The sequence below is a fragment of the Thunnus maccoyii genome, chromosome 9, assembly GCF_910596095.1.
Source record: "Thunnus maccoyii chromosome 9, fThuMac1.1, whole genome shotgun sequence".
NCBI lineage: Eukaryota > Metazoa > Chordata > Actinopteri > Scombriformes > Scombridae > Thunnus > Thunnus maccoyii.
Genome location: NC_056541.1, coordinates 7,461,752 through 7,483,476, shown reverse-complemented (window position 1 = coordinate 7,483,476; position 21,725 = coordinate 7,461,752). Strand labels below are relative to the sequence as shown.

The 21,725-nt window shown below is 39.5% G+C and overlaps 1 protein-coding gene across 10 annotated transcripts in view; it reads right to left on the bottom strand.

The window, feature by feature from the left end:
• Nucleotides 1-19,261, bottom strand: part of camk2b1 (calcium/calmodulin-dependent protein kinase (CaM kinase) II beta 1) — an 80,371-nt gene extending 61,110 nt beyond the window's left edge. For 3 of the 10 annotated variants that reach the window (XM_042422097.1, XM_042422098.1, XM_042422099.1), the window contains exons 1-2: nt 18,931-19,261; nt 10,197-10,291 (exon numbers count right to left, since the gene is read on the bottom strand). In XM_042422097.1, the coding sequence (XP_042278031.1) occupies nt 10,197-10,291; nt 18,931-18,992 (157 nt within the window). In that variant the 5' untranslated portion in view covers nt 18,993-19,261. The remainder of the gene's footprint in view (nt 1-10,196; nt 10,292-18,930) is intronic. The other 7 variants (XM_042422106.1, XM_042422102.1, XM_042422103.1 and 4 more) reach the window with 5 other exon arrangements.
• Nucleotides 19,262-21,725: the final 2,464 nt, after the last annotated feature.

Below are 21,725 nucleotides of genomic sequence, written 5' to 3'. Positions count from 1 at the left end.
TCTAAATAACACAATAAATCATTTCCTATTTCGACCCACCCAAAGAAACCTGCCTTTCTGTTTTCCTGCTGCTAAAATCTTTTATGTTCTGCTCCATCATACTGTTTGAACAGGAAACACATCAGATTATGAAAGCAACATAAGTATATCAATTATGTAATTGTATAATTTTAAAAATACCCATTGTCCCCAGGTTGTCCCTTGTCACAGATTATGTTGATTTGATTATGATTTTCATGGACAGGATCTCACAGCACAGGTCTATGCTCTTGGCAGATGATGTGGTTCTGTTGGCTTCATCAGACAAGTGACCTCCAGCACTTACTGTGGCAGTCTGGAGCCATGTGTGAAACAGCTTGAATGAGAGGCAGCACCTCCAAGTCTGAGGCCATGTTTCTCTGCCGGATATGAGTGGATTACAGAGATGGAGTTCAAATATCTCAGGGCCTTGTTCACGAGAGAATATAAGGTGAGTCAACAGGTGGATTGGTGCAGCGTCAGCAGTACTGTGGACATTCTACTGGATCATTGTGGCAGAGGAACATCGATTTACGGTCCAACCCAAACCTCACCTGTGAAGACAAGCTTCGGTTTGTAACCAAATGAGATCACAGAAACAAGCTGCCGAATGAGTTTCCTCCATAGCATGGCTGGGCTCCCCCTTAGTGATAGGGTAATGGGGCACCCTGGTGGCCTCATGTTTAAGGCTCATTGCATGTCATACCCCTCTCTCTCCCCCCACATTTTCTGTCTCTACACTGTCTATCAAATAAAGGCAAAAAACCTGAAAAAAATCATCTTTAAAAAAAGAAAAGAGAAAGAAGCTCAGGGATCAGGAGAGACCTCGGAGTAAAGGCGCTTCTCCTTCGCACTGAAAGGAGTCAGCTGAGGTGGTTCAGATATCTGATAAGGATGCCTCCATGGCACCTCTCTTTGGAGGTTTTCCAGGCACATTCAACTAGAAGACCCAGAACACACTGGAGGTATTATATATCTCATCCAGGAGGACTTTGAAGATGTTGCTGGGGAGAAGGACATCTGGACTACCTTGCTTAGCCTTCTGTCATCCTGACCTGGCCACAGATAAGCAGCAGAGAATGGATTGGATGGATAATAATATCACTACTAACTACTCCTAACTGTCTGACAAGAAGACTACATATATATATGTAGATTATGTAATTTCATGTGCGTGTGCACGTGTAGGCTTAATGATGCTAGACAACTTGGATTTCACGGCTATCAAGCAAGCAGCAATCTTAGCCCACATACACACACACACAACAGGGGGTGGACCACCGTGTCCGTGCATGCACGCAGAGCACAGTTGGGAGCATAAACATGGAAATGCACACATACTGTAGATACATAAAGCACATGCAGGCACACTCACAAATAGACTGACAAAACAAGCACACACATTCACGCTGGCATTGAGGAGTGACAGTGAAGTGTAAGCCCGGTGATTATAGTCTCAGAAGATGAGAGGAGCGAGGCGGAGTGGAGGAGTATTGGAGAGAAGCTGAGGGCAGAGGAGGAGGAAGGTTGGAGAATACGCACAAAGCTCGGCTGCTTTCACTTGAAGAGAAAGACGACGCTGATTGCTACTGTTGTTTCACCAACCACTGCTTGCCACTTTTTTTTTTCTTGCCTGAGACACTTTCTTTTCTTTCGTTTTGCCCTCCTTCACATTTTTTGAACTCCTTTTGCATTGAGGTTGCCTGTTATAAATGTGCCATCTCTTGCTTTGGATTTACCACTCTCACTCTCATAATTTGTTCTTTAATTTTTTCATTTTGGTGTTCGAGGAGGCCATGGACACACTGTATGTCTCTTTACATTCGTTTATTGAGGCCTTTGATTGGATCCAATACTCTGGACCAGTATTGGACTCAATACTGACCTTATCAAGCTAAGGGGGTATTGGCCATGGCATTACCAATATGTCAGTTACATTCATTCAGTCAGAGTGGGCCACTACAGCAATCCTCAGCCTCATGGTACTTTACAGATACACATTTTTAATTTGGGAAAAAAAAAATGCTGGTATTGGATGGATATTCAGGTAATTGAGAGACAAAAGGTTGGATGTGTGCATCCCTAATTGGATGAAACTAGAAAGATTGATATATCTTTCCAAAAAGAAGGTTGTAAATCATTTAAAAAGGTTTGCATGTATATTTTGTAATGTTTCATACAAGGGCATGATACATTGCATAGGCCTGTTACAATGTTTTTAGCATTATGTTGACTGGCTCAGCTAGTTGGAGCTCAAAATAGACAGTTTAGTACATAGCTGGAATATTTGTTAATCATTTGGGAAGAGGTATATTAAATTCAGCCCTGGATAAGTGCTGCACCGCATCTTTACAGTTTCCTCACTATGCACTACCACAGTTTCAGCTTAACTCTCCCTGACGGGTTTAATCCTGTGTTTTAAATATTGCCAACTGTCTGCTTGTGCTGAACACTCCCAGATATGTTATCCATCATACTACAATGTCAAATGGTGGAAAACATCATAAGCACAAGCATCATATTTCATTCTGTCAGTGGCATCTGCTGACATTATTCTGCAAGTACAGAATTGGCTCTGAGTAAGCACTATGGTTCATCTTAGCTTAGTCTACCAGATGGCCAGATTGAGCCTTTGTCATCTACACATACTTGCAGGTCTGCATCACTACAGGCTGAAGTGGAAATTTTGATTACTTAAAAAAAACTTTCAATGATGATTATTAACTATTAAGTAGAAAATTGATAGTTCTTCACTTTCACCTATACTCCTCTCATAAACATATTGAGTTTTAAAGAAAAGTCAGTACAATCAAACACAGTGATGTTCTGTTATTTTTAAGCATGAAAAATTGTGATGTATACTATCAACTATACTTCTTTATAGTATTGCCAAAGGTTTAGGTCTTTTGGGGCTAGAAAACCATATGGGTTGTAGAGAACTTATCTTGGGATGTAATGTTGGACATTGATTTAAGATGAGATATATAACCTCCTCTGTAACAAGGAAGGTCTCTATTCAGGTCATTCATCCCTGCTTTATCAAGCTGGTTGGATGAATGGGAGATAACACTACAGCATGACAGATAATCTATCTACCTATGGCAGACCCCTCATACAAGGTTTTGCGAAGGCTGCTCTTCCCAAGTGCCGAGCATAAAGAAAGCATGTACAATCTGCATTGTGTGAGATAACCTGGGGTGAGGGGCAGTGTGGGAGTTTAGGCAGTGATAGCAGTGGATGAATTGTCAAAATGGTCTAGGTTATCAGAGCATCATGTAATGTTCCCACAACTGGTGTTTTGAAAATACGTAGCTTGTCAGCTGAATGACACTGTTTTCTATGTATGCTGTTCCAGCTAAGAATGAAAATGGGTTAGTGGTTGAATGGATGGATGGATGGATGGATGGATGACTGCGATGAGTGATGGATAGTAACTATGCTGGCTGGACAGACAGGCAGACAGACTGGACAGAGAAACATATATATATATACATATATATATATATACATATACACATACATACATACATACATACATACATACATACATACAACATATCTACATATTTATACTGTAGATTTGGGAATTCTCGATGGATAAAAAGATAGATGTTTTTTAATCATTTGTGGAATACCAACAGTGGAGACACAATACATGTCAAAAGCAATAGACAATCATAAATGCACCTGATTTTCCAAAGAAGATTCTTAAAGAGTAAATGTGTTAATGCCCAATCTCTTCCGATTAAAATAATTTTATTCCTCTAATAAACATAATGTGTTTTTGTAAACACAAATTGGTCAAATCATAATCTCCTTGGTGTGGTAATTACTGTAGTTAGTTTACTGTCTACTGCAAAACTGTGGCCCTGTAGCGGTGGCAGTGCAAGCTGCCTCAGTGCTCAGTGAGCCAGTCAAATATTCATTTATTCAGTCAGACAAACAGTTGGTCAATCAGATACAATCCTGCACTTCTGATGCAGCAAGGTAAACAAGAAATGAGAGGAGAAGGTGGGGAAAGGAAGAAGGGTGAGGACTCCTCCTGAGGGGACAGAGAGAGGAAGTGGAAAAAAAGAGGACAAGCAGAAGGAGATAGATGACAGAGAGGAACATAAGCACTGAGTGTTCACTGAGTGAGATATCCAAGGACAGCATTAGCTGAAGTCTGTGGGAACCTATGTGTTAAAGGAGAGGAGAGGAATAAATGTAGGTTAATCATCACCAGTGAGGACTGAACTCTCGAGAGGGGAGTAGATGTAAAAAGACAGCCACCTCCAGATATAACCATTGTTCAGAACATTTGCTTGAAACATTATCATGACTCTGGCCAGCTGGGAAATGTTGAGTAAGAACTGCACTGTGGTCAGGGAGGTCGGGAGGCAGCCATCTTTAAGTGTGTTGTTTCCTATAGATTTTACAGTAATGGCAGGATAGAGAGATATAGTGCCTTACAGCCTCTAAATTTTAGATTAGGGCTGTGCAATATATCAAATTAATTTGATTAATAAGAATATTTGGTTTTGCATGACGTGTAACATGTCTAAATGGTAAAAATCGAGTTATTGCAATTGCACAAAAAGGTTACTTTTAGTCCAAAAGTAACAGATGATGGCTGGCTACATTAGTCATCTTGAGTCTCGTAGAGCATATAACCGTCTCATCTATGAGAGGGATGACTCTGCACACTGGTCTGTGAAGCATCCTCTCTGGTTACGAGAGTGCTGAGAGTTGACTGAACAGTTTGCAGATTCTACTTTATTCAGTCTGTCCCAGCTTGTTAGTTAGGTAACACTCACTAGCCGGCAGTCTGTTGATATCTGCCTGATGTCTTGTCAAGAAACACAAACAGCAGGAGCATATTATTAGAAACAAATTATTAAACTGGACGCCTCTGGTGGTGACAGTACGTAGCTGTATGAGATAACCTGTATAATGATGACAGTCTTGCAGGTGATGTAGGTCTAGGTTGTGAATCCATTTTAGTAAATCTGGATTAGTTAGTAGACAGTAAATCATACTTTTTTTAGTACGTTTTTTTGTTACCAATACATAGTCTTCTCATATGGTCAAATTCCAAGCAATGTTTACATCTCTTATTGCAGCTAATGAGACTTAATATGCACTCTACTAAGGTGACTACATCTGTCCTGGTTTTTTGACATTGACACAAAGTTGGCTGGCCAAAACCAGGTCATATCACTGCTACTGCATTGCAGGTGAATCTCAAGCACCACAGAGAGAGAGAGAGAGAGAGAGAGAGAGAGAGAGAGAGAGAGAGAGAGAGAAATACACACCTGTACACACACAAGCACAACTCCTCTCTATCATGATAAATTACAAGGCCATACAGCAACCTCTGGCAACTCCTGTCCAGAGATCACTGCCAATAAACAAGCTCTGTGATTGGCTGGAAGCCTTGCTCAACAGACCTGGCCTACATTTCCTGTTGACATGTGTTGGATTGGAATTAACCGTTTGGATGAGGTGGCTGGAGGATGTTACACACAGAGGAGAAGCCTGGCTGAATGCATTGGTATGTAATATTATGCACATTTTTTTTTTATCTTACTCATCCAATGTTATTCATAAATTCTTTTAATATTGAAACAATATTAATCGAGCTGTTGTAGCTGTAATAGATTTAGATTACTATAACAGCCACAACAAGTATTAGTTCACTGTCCAGTTGTGAGTGCATTACAGTCTCAGCTCTTCTACAGCTGTCTGAATATCTGTATATGAGTGTTTGTATGTGTAATAAGAGAGAGAGAGACAGAAAGACAGAAAGGGAGAGTCAGATGAGAGTCCCGTGCTAAAGGCATGTAGGCGTACAGGCGCATGGCCCTCAGCTGCCAAGTGCCTGGGGTGCCTTTTCTCACATGACCCCTCCCTTCCCTTAGCTTCCATCTCCATCTGCCAGTCCCTAAACAAACGCTCCACTTAAGTTGACCAAGGCTCACAGCTCACTGACCTTACCTGCTGCCCGGCAAATATGACAACAACCAAACGACCTGAAGCAAATCCCACTTCTAAAGTATAGCAGCAAGTCATCATAGCTGCCGTAAAACCTGGCTGTAGCAACCCATGTCAGATAGGTCATGGAGCTATAAATAGGACCTGGAGTAGAAGTAGTATGCAGCGGCTCTGCCGGCTTGAACATTGCTCTGCTGTTTCATAGAACATGGCTCATCCATTAGTGAGGAGCACAGCACAAGCCTCGCGCACCACTCAGTCAGGACAGATCCGTCCTCCTATCAAATGTTGGAGCAGGGAGATTATTCTGTGCTTTAGAAATATGGTGGAAAGCTGCAAGCAGCTGCACTCCCTGATAAAGCAGCTGGAGTGAAATGTATAGGTCCAATGATAGTACAACCTATAGGTGAATTATTTATTCTGTGTGTGTTGCATTAGGTCTCATCAAGCCAATCGCTGGGATGAACTGTTAGCCTCCTGCTACTAGCAGCAGGATAATCTAGGATGGGTTTAATCTCAGTAAAAGATGCTCGCTGCACTGATACATGGTAACTATATGACAAGAGTGACAAAACTGCTGCAAGGAATGATGGCACACACCATTTACACAGCCAGCTAGGTTTTAATAAATGGTTGATTGTCATTTCCTTTTGTTTATTTGTTTTGATATAAAGTATAAATTCTGATATAATATCGCTGTTTTCCTTTTTTCCATCTTGTGGACAAAAATGAAGTGCAGACACTAGCACAAAAGTAAAAACTGAACATGCCACACATTCACTTAAAAAAGTTAACAAATAAAACAACTTTAGGTTAAGATTAGTATGACATTTGAGGCTAAGTAAGAAAGTTGAAAGAGCTGAAATACACCAGTACAACTTCTTAGCATGAGATAGAAATTAAACCTATGTAGTCATCAGCTGTGCTGATGGCATATGTGTATGTTTACAGTAACTCCACTATACTCCAACTTTCCTGTTCTGTTGGTTCAAAGTGAAACTAATGGCTGTTTATCATCCTTTTTCACGGCTGATAACCAGATTTCACACACACTTCATTTGGATTTTTCACTGCACAAAAGTTTATGAGTGAATGCAGCGATATTCATTCTTGTCTGTCTGCTGAAGCTGGAAATACAATGCAGAAAGTGCATTACAGCATCATATAATTTATTCAAATTACTTCCAACTGAATATACAAACATTCTCCTCTAACATTTTCAAACAACTTTGCTCTTGCATTTTTTGTCTCCAGCAAGTTAATCATTGAAAACACCCCTCTACATCGTATCAGATATTCATATTCATTCATTAATGGTCCATATAGAAAACTGATACTTTATTTATTATTTAGTAAGAACGTATTACCAGATATTAAAAGGTAAACTGATTGACAAACATGCAGTAATTGAGACTGACACTTATGAGAGACAAACTGATATGTCCAGACTTTCAAGACATGAATGAATTGAGACATTCTACATGCCCTCTGCTAATGCCTGTTAAAATGCCTATTCTTCCACACTCAACATTTTCACACACAAGCCGTGGCCACATTTGTGTGTGTGTGTGTGTGTGTGTGTGTGTGCGTGTGCGTGTGTGAAGCCAAACAGTCAAGTGTCAGTGTGGTGCCACATGGCAGGGCCTCGCCAGTGGGGCTCCAGTTACCAGGCAGCGGGGGCAGCAGGAGATTTACACTGGGCAAGTGGTGGTGGGAAGAGCCACAGCAACCACCGTAGTGCTGGATTGGTCTTTATGGCCATGGCATTTAGCCTCGGCTTTGGCGTAAACTGCAACTGGTTGCATAGCATGTGACACTAATTAAAGTGCCTCAAAGATATTTTCTTAATTAGCAAAAATAAAAAAAGGGTATGACGAACTGCAATATCCATTACCTCAAGCACATTACGTTACCTTTAAAGCATTATCTGGCACTCTTATAAGTGTAACAGTGAAAGGAACTTAACTTCCATGTTGAGTTTACAAGCTATCAATATTAAAAGTACTCAAACCTGACAGCTATAGTTATTTTATGAAATTCCTCCTCCACATTAAATAATTATTTAATGCCAAAGTGCCAGAAAAACACAAAAGTGATTAACCTTTCCTACAGATCCAGGTACAAGAGCAGGGTTTTCCCCGCCTATCTAACTCAAAGGTGGGCCGCCTTTGACGAAACGAAAAAGGCGGAACTCAACTGCAGTGCAGAACCCAAACACGCTAGAGTTATCTTGTAATTCATCTTCAAAAAAGGCAGCAGTTGCAATCATTTTCTGATATAATGACTAAGTAATTACCTTTGCGAGATGAATTTGAAGTATATTGTGAACTTTCTATGCCGTCACTCAGAGACCAACATTAGTGGAGCAGGGCTGCAAACTCCAACAGTGAAAAACATGACCGACTGACCACACTGAAACAACTTAAACCAACTCTGAGCTGAAGAAAATAACTCAGTGCTCAGTCTGTTTCACCTCAAAAACTCTGCGCCCACTCAGCGTGTTGGACAGCGATGTCTCCACTGCTGGAGACATGACGTTAAAAACACATCGGAGCACTCCACCTCCCCCTCATTTTGTTATTTTCATACAGGCAGGAGACTCTACAATGCTTTCCAATTAATTAAGTCATTAATTAATGCAGTTAACTTTTTAAAATATAAAAAGGCTGCGGATCATTTATTTTATCTGCCAGTTATGTTTCATGTTGCATTTCAGTGGAATAAGGATAACAGTGAATGGTTTGACACACAGTATACCGGAACAAGAGACTGAAAATAGTGCCTCCTTTTCTATGAATTCAATCCAGAATCGATTCTGAATCGAATCGGCACCCGAGTAAGAGATAAGCATATCATCCCAGGCCTACAAAATCAACACAGTTATTTGTCACAAGCTTATTTTTCATCATTTTGTTTCATCTTTGTATAAAATTTAAATCCCTATGGACACTTTCGTCTGTCAAATCGTGATTTTTTTCACTTAAGTGCACGACACTCTAAAAGGTGCATGCGTAAATGGTGTGCGCCACATCACAGATATTCTCCAGCCTAGATTTATCAATGAATCAATCGATTGACGAAACAGGTGAAGCACTTGGAAGATTGCAGTATATTCTGTTTACTGTGACATCAGTTTGTCTAAGGACAAGACTGTCATGTGTACCTTAAAATTGCTGATTTTGCCTATTTCCTAGAACTTTTGATATCCATTTCCCGTTATGCTGCGCTATTTGTGACTAGTAAATCACCCCGGGGAGGTTGCCAATGCTCCATAAAATAGCCCTAAATACCCTACCTCTGTGACACCTGGCATCATCATTGGCTTCTTTTTACCTGCCAGCCATGAGTTCAACTGGGAGGACATGACAAGCAGGAGCATATATAAAGAAATTGAAACGGCTTGGACCTGGAGTCAAAATTCTTTCATCATTTCAATCTCTCAAGTCATCTGGATCTTGTCTTCTGCTCTAAAAATGTTAAATGTTGAGATTTTTCACTATCTGCTTGGACCCCGATTATTGCTGCTTGCGGCTATATTTAACATGTGAAATTTGACTATCCTGTTTTTGTTGGAGACCCCACCTACCTAATACCCAATGTGGTTCGTAAAGCACCACTTTCCGACAAGGTACACAACACATTGGTCTCAGACTAGGGCAAAATCTCATATCCTGATCACGATACAGATCCTGATATAGCACATTTTCTGTAAATTCAATGAATAAATAGTTTCTGGTTCATGTCCCCCCCGAAGTCGTCTGTCCATGGTTTGCACTTATTACATTACTCTTATTGGCTTTCTACTCGCAAAGCTTTTATTGCACTTTATCTAACATAACAAGTGTAGTTGGTGTTGACTCGTTCACTGTCTCTCCTCTGCTCCGCTGTGCGTGCAGCCCCACCCTTGCTGAACCATGGAGAGCAGAGGAGAGCAGCGCGACGGCACATAACAGCAAAACGCAGTAGAAACTCTCTTACTGAGCTGAAGTGGAACGAGTGCACATAAATAAACAGTCTCTATAAATAATCTCTACTGCGTTTTGCTGTCATTTATGGTCACAGTCTCACTGTTTCTCTGGTCTTTCTCAGCGAGGGCAGAGCTGGGCCCTCCGTGTGTGTACTGCATACACAGCGGAGCAGTGGAAAGACAGTGAACCAGGAGAGACTGACTGTGATGAAAAGTCCTAAAATATGTTTGTGCTTACCTCTTGCAGATAACTTTTTGGTATTGATTATTTTGGCGGCGTACTCCTGTCCTGTACACAGCTTAACACATCTGCGCACCACTGAAAAGGCTCCCCTGTAAAACACAGAAAAAGTACATTGCTATCAGTGGGCAAATCCATCATACACCAAAATCAAACAGGTGGATATCTGAAGTCCAGTTGAATTCACATTTCTCAGCTTGCATGATTCATCATCATTTAATGGAAAGGTATCATCAGCAACTTCTTCATGTATGACAAAGAGAGTAGTGAAGGACCTCGGCTTGCTTACTATGGCTAAAATTTAGCTGAGAACCTCTTCTGTACAGCTATCATTTTTCCAGACCCAACGCAGAATAGACCTGATGTCACTCGCTCACATGTTAACTGTGGCTAGCTACATTGAAAGTCTACACTGCCAGGATTTGTCTGCTTAATACGCTCCCATGAGGCTCCCATACACAGTGAGCATATTCTAAGTAACATTTCGGCAAGCATTTTGAGAAAGGGGGCTAAAATGGCCTCGTAGAGACAAATCCAGCTTCAGTGAATCAGTCCTATACCTTGAAAAGTCTGTCATGGTGCACAAACACTTCATCAGGCACAAAATCAAAGAATAAATAAAATGCCTCACAGCTACTCTGTCTGAACTTTGATATTTGTTCCCATAGCCAGTTACTGCCCTTGCTGCTATCTGACTCCCCACAATATAATGCCAAATTTATATAAAATTGGGACAGGAGACACTGAATATCTGGATGTATTTGGCTATGAGAAGGGAAAATTTCCACATAATGTCTATGAGCAGCCTCAACACAAAAATATCCTTCAAAAACTGACAGCAGCCGAACCCTAACAGCAATCGATTCCCACTCTGCTGAGAAAGGGCTACACAACCTTACTGGTCTGATTAGTCAGATCAGCCCCAGTCTTACTGCCGGTGAAAGGTTGAGTGGTGCCACTGGTCTGCCTCCACACTGAGACAGTTACAGACAACCAGCAAGGTCAGGGTCAAAGGTGAAAGACCAACTGACCAGTGACTTCAATGAGGGGGCATTGGGGTAAATGTCTACATGGAAACACAAAACCCAGCTGAATTTAAATGGTATTTCAATACCGTCTCAGTACCTGAACTGTCTGGTTAGCACGTGAAGTGGTAACAATCAATGTGCTAGTAAAGTGCTTTTCTTAAGCGACCATGTGTGGCGAAATAAGACCCAAAAGCACGAAACTCACCGACACACAGTTGTGTATAAGCACCGCATGGGCGACACCAGCTACACACACACAAACAAACGCATATGTTACTGACACCAAACTCCACAGCTGTGCCTGGAAAGTTCACACTCTGTGAGGTAAGTATCTATCGTCGGGGCTAAATATGCTTTAACACACACACGCAGAGACACACACACAGTTAAATAAGGTAACAGCCCATGAATCATCGCTTTTCGAAGTCTGGTTTGACACCCAGAAAGTGGTCATAGAGAGATTAAAAAGGACTCCGATGTTATTTTTGAAAATAAATGCCGTTACAGTCTCACAAGGTCCGTGTAATGTAGATGAATTAAGTACTGCAGGGTTTATATATTTGTACTCTAACGCCTCTAATCTAACTGAGTCAAATGGGGTGATATAAGAAAAAAAAAACAGAGAGGAAGATGAAGACTTTTTCATAATCTTTATCTACTGTTACAGGTTTCCTTTTAGCAACTGTTTGACAGACAGACTTTGTGCATCATCCTTTGAATTGGTTTCTCAATGAGTCAAGTGACAAAAGGCTGCATTCAAGACTGTGTGAATGTTCATTATGTTGTTCCTTGAAATAAAAATCTGCCCCAATGCGTGGACTGCTGGATATTTGTATTAACATTATAATAGGAGGGATTCAAATTGTTATCTAATTTTTAAGGTCTGTATTAAGTATAAGAAGATACTGATATGTGAATCTGTGAATATGTAAAATTATAATATGAAAAAAATATTTTGACTAATTTTGAACATTTTAAAAGAACCATTCAAGTGTTTTAGCACATTTTAGCCCATTTACTATGCAAAGCTAATACGTATCAGTGTTGCTAACAATTTCAAAGCATATTGTGGTGTGATGTTTTACATTTTTGAATATTATAATTTTTTAAATGCAGACAGTTATTGGATTCCATTCATTTTAATACTATATGAAAATGATCTAACAGTTTACTTGATCACAGTGAATTTCACGTCTACTTTAATTGTTAAAGATCCTTTCTTTCGTCTTTCCTTTCTCTGTATCCTTTCTTCACTGTAGCCATGTGTGCTGTGATGTGTTCTTATCTCTGATAATTTGACCTTTTGACATTTAAAGGGTGGCACACGGGTGCATGTTGCTCTGTGAGCAGCAGAAAAAGCTAACCCAACAGTAACAATATATTTGAGCAACAAAAGCAGACATGATGTTCACTGTGATGGATTACAGAAAAAAATTGTGACAAATTTCAAGTCACTTCAGCTGTACCATACATTACTCAATATCTAAAACACATTGATATACTTTATGATAATGTAAAAAATGGGCTAAGCACACTAAAGCAAAGGCACAATGCTTAAATGTCAGCAGCCATGATGAGAAGGTGATACCAGTAGAGAGGGAGTGCACAGCAATTACCTTTCCTCAGATGTTGGATTAGTACTATAAAGTTACAAAGAGCATTATCATAAAGAAGCCAAGTCATTCTCTGCACTCTTTCCTCCCAGCTTTATGTGACTGGGTGAATTATAAGATTGGTCTCTGAGAGAAATTTCACAGTGCGCGGCGTACAGATTAGTCTCTCTCATTTGGGGAGCTTCAAAGCCAGTGCTTTTGACTGGAGCGTATTGTGTAGAAGCTGAGACGTATCTGAACACAGCGAGGCCTGCACGTTTGATCGGTTGCATTCTTCAGCAACATATTTTTTAATCAAGAGTCACGACAGGAGCACAAAGTCTCGCAGGGTTTGGGATATATTGGATATATAGGAGTTAAGCAGGCAAAACCTTCCCTACTAACAATATTTATTACTTTTGGGATAAAACATGCACAGCGGTGAGGCAGTGTTGTAAATCTGTCTGATCCCCGTGTCTACTACAGCAGTTAAGTTTGGCGGATGACCAGCCATTTACGGTTGACTAAAAGCTCAATCTATCATATCGGGCTTTTCTCAAGTATCTCTTTATAAGGAACACCCCACCATAGACATCAAATACTTGCCTGAAGGCAGGCTCTGAAAATTTGTAGCTTGCTACTTCACTTAAGCTGGAGTCAGCTTAGAGTTACAACAGTTACAACGAATTCAAACGGTGACCCAGTTTCATGGCAAAAAAACTAACATAAACTTCTCATTCAATTCACCTCTTTGCTCTTTGTATCCTTATGTTCTATATCTTTAAAAACACTCATATTTTCACCAAAAGAATGCCGAATACATTTTTTTAAACTTTATTTATTCAGGGGAGTTCCTCTGAGAGCAATGATACCTTTTTCAGTAACACTCTGATCACATTCACACAGTCACACATTTATACCTGGAAACTACCCAGTACAACCACAGTCTGATCTGCAAACCACTGAGCAGCTCCACTGTAGCCTTGCTCAAGGGTCCCTCAGTGGTGGTAATGAAGAAGAGGCAAGTGCTGCTTCTTACTTTCCCCACCAAGATTTATCCTGCCGGTGATCCCTCCGGTCACAAGCTCGCTTCTCTAACCTTTAGGCCACCGCTTAATTGTTGTAGTTGCCTATATTTAATGCTCATAGCCAACATAAGCAAACATGGTTGATTACAACAAGCCAACCTGTAGCAAGCTCACTCCATGAAGTAGCAACTCCAACTATCTTCTCAGAGCCACTTTTCAAGCCAACAGGAAGTGAGGGTTAATGTTCAAAAACATCGGCTTTTAGTAGAGTAGTCCTTTAAGGCAACATATGTTACAAAAATAATAATATCATTTCACTAAAACTTATTTTTCTATTGATATATTTCTTATTTTAATACCCAATAACGTTGGTTTACTAGCCTTAAAAGCCAGACATTTGAGTTTCACCTGCCTTTGAAGCGATGAGCTGCCATCAACACCTGTTAACACCTAAAAACATACCAAAAATAATACGCCTCAAAACTAATTTCAAAAGAAAGTTAAAACATCCACGGATGCTCCGTCTGCCATTTCAGAGGCATTTTAACTGAACGTTTTAACCCTACGAAATATATAATTCAAAGGGAAAAATCTTTCTATGGTCAAAATTTAATTGGCTACTTTCAATTAGTGAATATTTGTGCAAAATATTTTATATTGGCAGCTTTAACTCCATAATAAATCAAGCAAAAACCTTCTCATTCTCTGGGGGTTATGGAGACCCTGCACACCACTGATTTAAGCAGAAGAAGACGAGGCAGGTCAAAGGCAAGAGGGCAAATATATAAAACACAAAAACAAATAAAAGCAGCCCCCCCAAAAAGTTTGATAATTCATTGTTGCATTAAATTACTGTGTGAGTTTTCAATTTGTTGGTGTCCTGGCAAAAGCCTGTCTGCAACTGTTCATTTTAAAAGCCAAACCAAGGATGAAAACAAAATTTACAACATGCTAATAGCCCTGAAGTAAAATGATGTATGCATTTATCATTGCTACTCATTGATTCACAATCAGGGTCATTTATATTAATTATTTATGATGCACAGTTAGCAAAGTGTTTGGACTGTCAATCTAAAACTTACAGGATTAATATACAGTACAATAGGTAAAAATACTGTAAGAAAAGAATAATTACTGTAAACACTATTGAGTATTACACATTCTAAGCTCCTGTAGGGCTGTTACAGTCTGTCCTAACATCTCTCAAAATTACATCAGAGTGTAGCTTTTATTCCATGAAATCCATAAATAAATATGACACATACTGTAAAATAAAATGAAATATTTTGCTTGTTTTTTTTTTCTTGACACAGTTATCATCCCAGTCGTGACTGGCTGCGCAGCATGGGGCCAATCAAGCAGTCAGTAAATAACCAGTGATATGCATGATAATCAAAACAACACTAGCGAGCGGCGTGACACTCTGCAGCAGCGATGTAAACAACGTACACCTAATAAGGAGTGATTTCTCAATTGTTTCCCTCACCCCTCTGCCCTATCCTAATGATATAACGTTGCAATGTGCTGTAGATGCCTAAACTGAGTCTCCAGGGTTCAGAAGTGAGTTTGTTAGAAGTAAGACCTTATTGACCTTTATGTTTGTTTTTATCTCTTATGGTATCACTATAATTTGTTCTGCGTGGTGTTCAAAGACTACTACTCTGCTTTTATGGTAACATTATAGTACAGTTAGTTTAATAGTTGTATGAACAGAGAGAGGTATGAGTGAATTTGTGACATTCAAACTCTGTGTTGTTTTTTTTCAGTCTCTTACGGCACTACATCAGACTTCTCTGTGGTGTAATTACAGATGTTTGATGACAATTATGGTAATATTATTAATAATAATCACACACTTTACCTAATATTAATAATTATAATATATCTAAGCATTTTGCTGCAATATTTGTACAGTGTCCTTTAAATTATGATCGGTATGGTTCTTGGTTAGGAGAAATTCTGTCCATTTCAAGTCATAAGATACCCTGCAACAAAGAAATGTGTGTAAGTACAGTTAACACAGTTTCAGTGGTGGAAGAAGTATTCAGATTAAAGGTGCAGTATATAGAATTTAGTGGCATCTAGCAGAACAGACTTGGCAGAAATGGGATATAATATTCATAAGTACGTTTTAATTAATATATAATCACCTGAAAATACGAACCATTGTGTTTTCATCACCTTAGAATGAACTCTTTATATCTACATAGGGAGTGGGTCCTCTATCATGGAGTCCACCATGTTGCACCGCCATGTTTCTACAGTAGCCCAGAACAGACAAACCAAACACTGGTTCTACAGAGGGCCTTTAGCGTTTTTCGCTAGTTTTGTGGCCATTGTAGGTTCTCCTACACGCTTGGAAGGGGAGGGGAGTCAGTTTGATGCCATCTGCAACCTCACTGCTAGATGCCACTAAATCCTACACACTGCACCTTTAAGTAGTACCAATACAGCAATGTAAAAAATACTCCATTACAAGTAAAAGTCCTGCATGAAAAATCCTATTTGAGTAAAAGTACATCAGTATCAGCAGCAAAATGTAGTAAAAATATTGCAGTAAAAGTAGTGGTTTGGTCCCTCTGACTGATATATTATTATATATGACATCATTAGATTATTAATACTGAAGCATCAGTGTGTGAGCAGCATGTTACTGTTGTAGCTGCAGGAGGTGGAGCTAGTTTCAAACAGCTGTCAGCAGGTGTCCTGACTCCTCGCAACAAACAGAAAGGTTGTTTTATTTTTTCCACTGCAGCACAACTAAACTGTTTCAGTCATTTTAACAGCCAATGAGCCATTTATGGATATTTGCATTTTTCAAAATAAATGTTATTTTCTACCTTTCTTTTTTTTCCCGCTGTACCGAAATCATACCAAACTGTGACTCCAAAACTGAAGTACATACCGAACCGTGAATTTTATGAACAGTTACACCCTTAGTAGAAAAAACAATATTTTCCTCTGAGATGTAGTGGAGTGGAAGTATAAACTACCATAAGATGTAAATACTCAAAGTACAAGTACCTGCAAACTGTATTTAAGTGCAGTACTTGGGTAAATGTAGTTAGGTTCTTTCACCACTGTATAGTTGTAAGTACAGAGTTGGAAGGGAGTTGTTTGACCTGGCGCCAGTGCAAGTCTTATCTTGTGTTATCTGTCACCACAACGCTGCAAAAAAGCCCTCTAAGGAAGAGTTGTCACTCTTTCACATTGCGTGCAATGAAGCTATAGAACTTCTTGCATTTCTACAAATATGTGTACATGTAGACGGCATTAATTCATCATTTTAAATGGATGTCACATGAAGAAAAAAAGGGAGAAATGGCAAATAAGGTAAGGACAAACAAAAAGCTGGCGTGTAAAATGTAATTTTATAACCAGAGGAATGCACTTCTCTATACAGATGTTTGTTTTCTGGCTTTGCAGATGACATTAATTCATTCTTTAAGAGGGTTTCTGGTCACACCAGGCAGGAAAAAGTCATGTGTGAAACCATAAAAGATTTCATTTTCATGCACATTCATCAGAAAAATCTGTTACTCCTTGCTCTCTATAATGGAGAGACAGCTGTAAAAGAAAATGACTTCCCATAAACCGCTGTTTAAACACGTTTCTGTAGTTGAACGTGTCGCTGCAGATATTATAGTTGCTTTCTTTTTTCACATCTGTTTTTGTGAAGATCAAACATACACGACAAAATATTCTGCGAAGAGCAAGCATGTGTTAGAGAGACTTACACACACACACACACACACACACACACACACACACACACAGATGCGTATTTTGAGAACTGTCATCCCGAAAAAAGCACACACACACACACACACACACAGATAGAGAGAGAGAGAGAGAGAGAGAGACAGAGACAGTGGTGGATTAAGTACGCTACTCAGATCTTTTACTTAAGTAAGAGTTGCGATACCACAGTGAAAAAATACATCCTAATAAGTCCTGCATTCAAAATCTTCGTACACAAGTACTGTCTGCAAAATGTACATAAAGTATAAAAAGTAAAAGTACTCATTATGCAAAATGGTCCAATTTAGAGTGTTATATTTATCATATATAAATGAGTGTAATATTGATTCACTGACATGTACACGTGAGCAGTATTTTAATGTAATCAAGCCGGTAGAGCTTATTTGAACACCTTATACTAATGAATAGTCTAATCTACTTATAATAGTGTATATATAACAAAATGATCAAATGTTTTATGTATAAAATATTGATCTGAAAAGTATCTAGTAACTATAGCTGAGAAATAAATGTAGTGGAGTATAAAGTAGTTACAATACAAGTACCTCAATATTGTATTTAAGTACAGAACTTGAGTAAATGTACTAGGTTACATTACACACACGCGTGCACGCGCGCGCGCACACACACACACACACACACACACACGTTGACCTAGGTCACCTTTGGGGACATTACGTAGACTTATATTAATTTCCTGGAGACTTACCCTAACTCTAACCTTTACCACTGACCCAAACATCAGCTTTTAACCAATTGGAGACACAGCTTTTGTCCCCAAGTGGACAAGCCGTCCCCAATTAACTGTTTTTTAATCTGAAATTTGTCCCCGAAAGAAACCTATGACAGACACACACTCACACACACACGCACATGTTGACCGAGGTCACTTTTGGGGACATGACATAGACTTGCATTAATTTCCTGGAGACTTACCCTAACAATAACCATAACCACTACTTACCTAATCATAACCCTAACCCTAACCTTAACCTAACCATAAACCTTAACCACTGACCCCAGAATCAGCTTTTTACTAATTGGGGACACCGCTTTTGTCCTCAATTGGACAAGCAGTCTCCAATTAACCGGTCTTTAGTCTGAAATATGTCCCCGAAAGTAGCCTATGACACACACACACAAACACACTTGTGTGCATTGCTGGCCTGCAGAGTCGCTCTGCTGTGCACTGCCTGGAAACCAGCAACCGTTTATCCAAATGACACTTCATTAACTGACAGACAAGCAAAACCCCAAACAAACCCGAAACGAACACCTCAAAACAACAACAACAACAGCAGCAACAACAACAGATACTCACTTCCCCAGCTCCTCGTAAAGCTGATACTCGTCTGTGAATCGCGTACAGGTTGTCGTAGCCATGTCTCTCCCCTGTCTGTCTCTCGCTTCTTCTCCCTTATTCTGAACCGAAAACGTTAACGGTTATTTCGTGTTAGATCTGGTGTTTGAAAACACAGGTCCGCCCGGCAGCTACACGGCCGTTGGAGCGGTGAAATGCCTTTAAAGAGGCGCCGAGTGAGTGAGGGTTTGATTCAGAAAGACGTAGCGACCAGGTTAGGTGCTCTCTCTCTCTCTGCGTCTCTCGCCACTATCTGACAGGCAGCTACCGCCGCGCTCAAGCGACTACTGATCAAGCTAGCTGACCGAATCAACGTGACTTCCGGCTAAGATTTCCAGAATAAAACACAGCGCTCATATTAATGGTGTATTACTGCTTAAGTACAGTTTTGAGATATTTGTACTTCACTCGAGTATTTCCATGTGATGCTACTTTATACTTCCACTCCACTACATATCAGAGGGAAATATTATACTTTCTACTCCACTACATTTATTTGACAGCTTTAGTTACTTTTCAGATGAAGATTTGACACAATGGATAATATAACAAGTTTCACATTGTCAAAGATGAAACCAGTGGTTTCCAATCTTTTTTGGCTTTTGACGTCTTACAAAAAGCAGTGTGTAGTCGAGGTCACATTTCAGATGTCTATGAGTTGTTAACAGCTCCACCAAATAGTGATTTTTCCTTCAATGAATAATAAAGTAAAGTTTCATTTCAATAAATGTTCAAATGATCCAATATTTCAACGAAAATCAAAAATCAGAGGAGAAAGGCCAAAAATAAAAACAGATTTGTGTATCAGAACTTTGTTTTTTCTTCTTTCCTCTCCCATTAATCATCTCACAACCCCTCAGATTTATCTGCTGACCCTTTGGAGGGGCCCGACCCTTAGGTTGAGCACCACTGGACTAAACTAGCTAACTGTATATAAAGTAGTTGAAACTAGCTCCACCTCCAGCAGCTACAACAGTAACATGCTGCTCTAACACTGATGCTTCACTATTAATAATCTAATGATGTCATATATAATAATATATCAGTCAGAGGGACCAAACCACTACTTTTACTGCAATACTTTAACTACATTTAGCTGATAATACTTATGTACTTTTACTTAAGTAGGATTTTTCATGCATGACTTTTATTTGTAATGGAGTATTTTTACATTGTTGTATTGGTACTTTTACTTAAGTAAAGGATGTGAGTACTTCTTCCACCACTGGTTATGAGAACTTTAAATTAGCATAGGTTCACAAGTTTTCAAGTCTGTCTTAAAACAACAATCAGGTGTCCATATGAACACTGAAAGAGGTTTTCCTCACTGTAATCATTCCTCCTGTTCATACTGGATATTAAAAGATCTCCTTTAAATGTGCTTCCGATGTAAGTGATGGGGGCCAAAAATTACTCAGTGTCCACACAGTCATTATGTGTAAAAATGCACTCAAAACAATTCATTGATTATCAAAAGAGTTGTGGCTAAAACTCAGTAATGCAGATCTGAACAGGCTCATCCAATATAGAAGCAAAAGGTTTTGACACAGGTAAAAATCTGGTTCTGAATGTATTGTTTGTTGGCTCCTCTGCTGAGGATTACAAGGATTCAAATTTACATTTTATAAACGTCACAAAGTGGCCTGATAGACGAGTTTCTCCAACATTTGCATGCTGCGCTTTCATGACTTTTATCCTCATGGGACACAATTGTTAACATAAAACTTAATTTGCATCGGTTGCTTTTTGCACTTGAATCAAAAGTTTTGGAATCAAAATCAAAGTTTCCCCATCTTTTCATTTTCCAACAGGTCAGTCACCCTTTTAGACTGACATACAGTAGGTCATTTGATTTCCTGTCATGCCAGTTGAACATATTTGAAGGTGTTGTACATTTAAGATGGGAAAACATCACAGCATTGTATGCATTTTAAATCTATTGATCCTTATTAATTTAGTTAGCTTCATAATTTTGCAGAGTTTACTAGTCTTTTCTAATGGAGTACACCTGTGCTGCTTAATAAATTGCCTAAGTGATATATTTGCACTTCATTTTGAAGGAAAACAATCACCCACGTTCCGGTCTTGTGCTGATAAACGTGTCTAACTTGACAATGTTTGATTGGCTCGCAGCCTTTCAACTGAGCGGCAGCGTTGATGTCGCTCTCTGCCGCCCTCTGGTGGACAGAGCGGCACAACGTGGTAACGTAATCGAACACACCTCCCGCCTGCACGGCTCGTACTTCCAAATAGGGGCAAATATGAGAGAGCTGGTTTGTGCTCTCAAAACGTGCCGCCGTGTGTGTTGTAGATGCGTTTGTTTTATCTGGATTCAACTGGACGATGAGAAATGTTTCAGCGTTTGATTTACAAACATGACAGGAAAAGCATATTAACCCTGCAATACGTTTTTACAGTGGTGCAAGAAGTACTCAGATCCTTTACTGGAGTCTTGGTCCCTCTGACTGATATATTATTGATATATTATTATATATGACATCAATAGATTATTAATACTGAAGCATCAGTGTTAGAGCAGCATGTTACTGTTGTAGCTGCTGGAGGTGGAGCTAGATTCAACTACTTAATATACAGTTAGCTAGTTTAGTCCAGTGGTTCCCAACCTAGGGGTCGGGCCCCTCCAAAGGTTCACCAGATAAATCTGAGGGGTCATGAGATGATTAATGGGAGAGGAAAGAAGAAAAAACAAAGTTCTGATACACAAATCTGTTTTCAGTTTTTGGACTTTTTCTCTA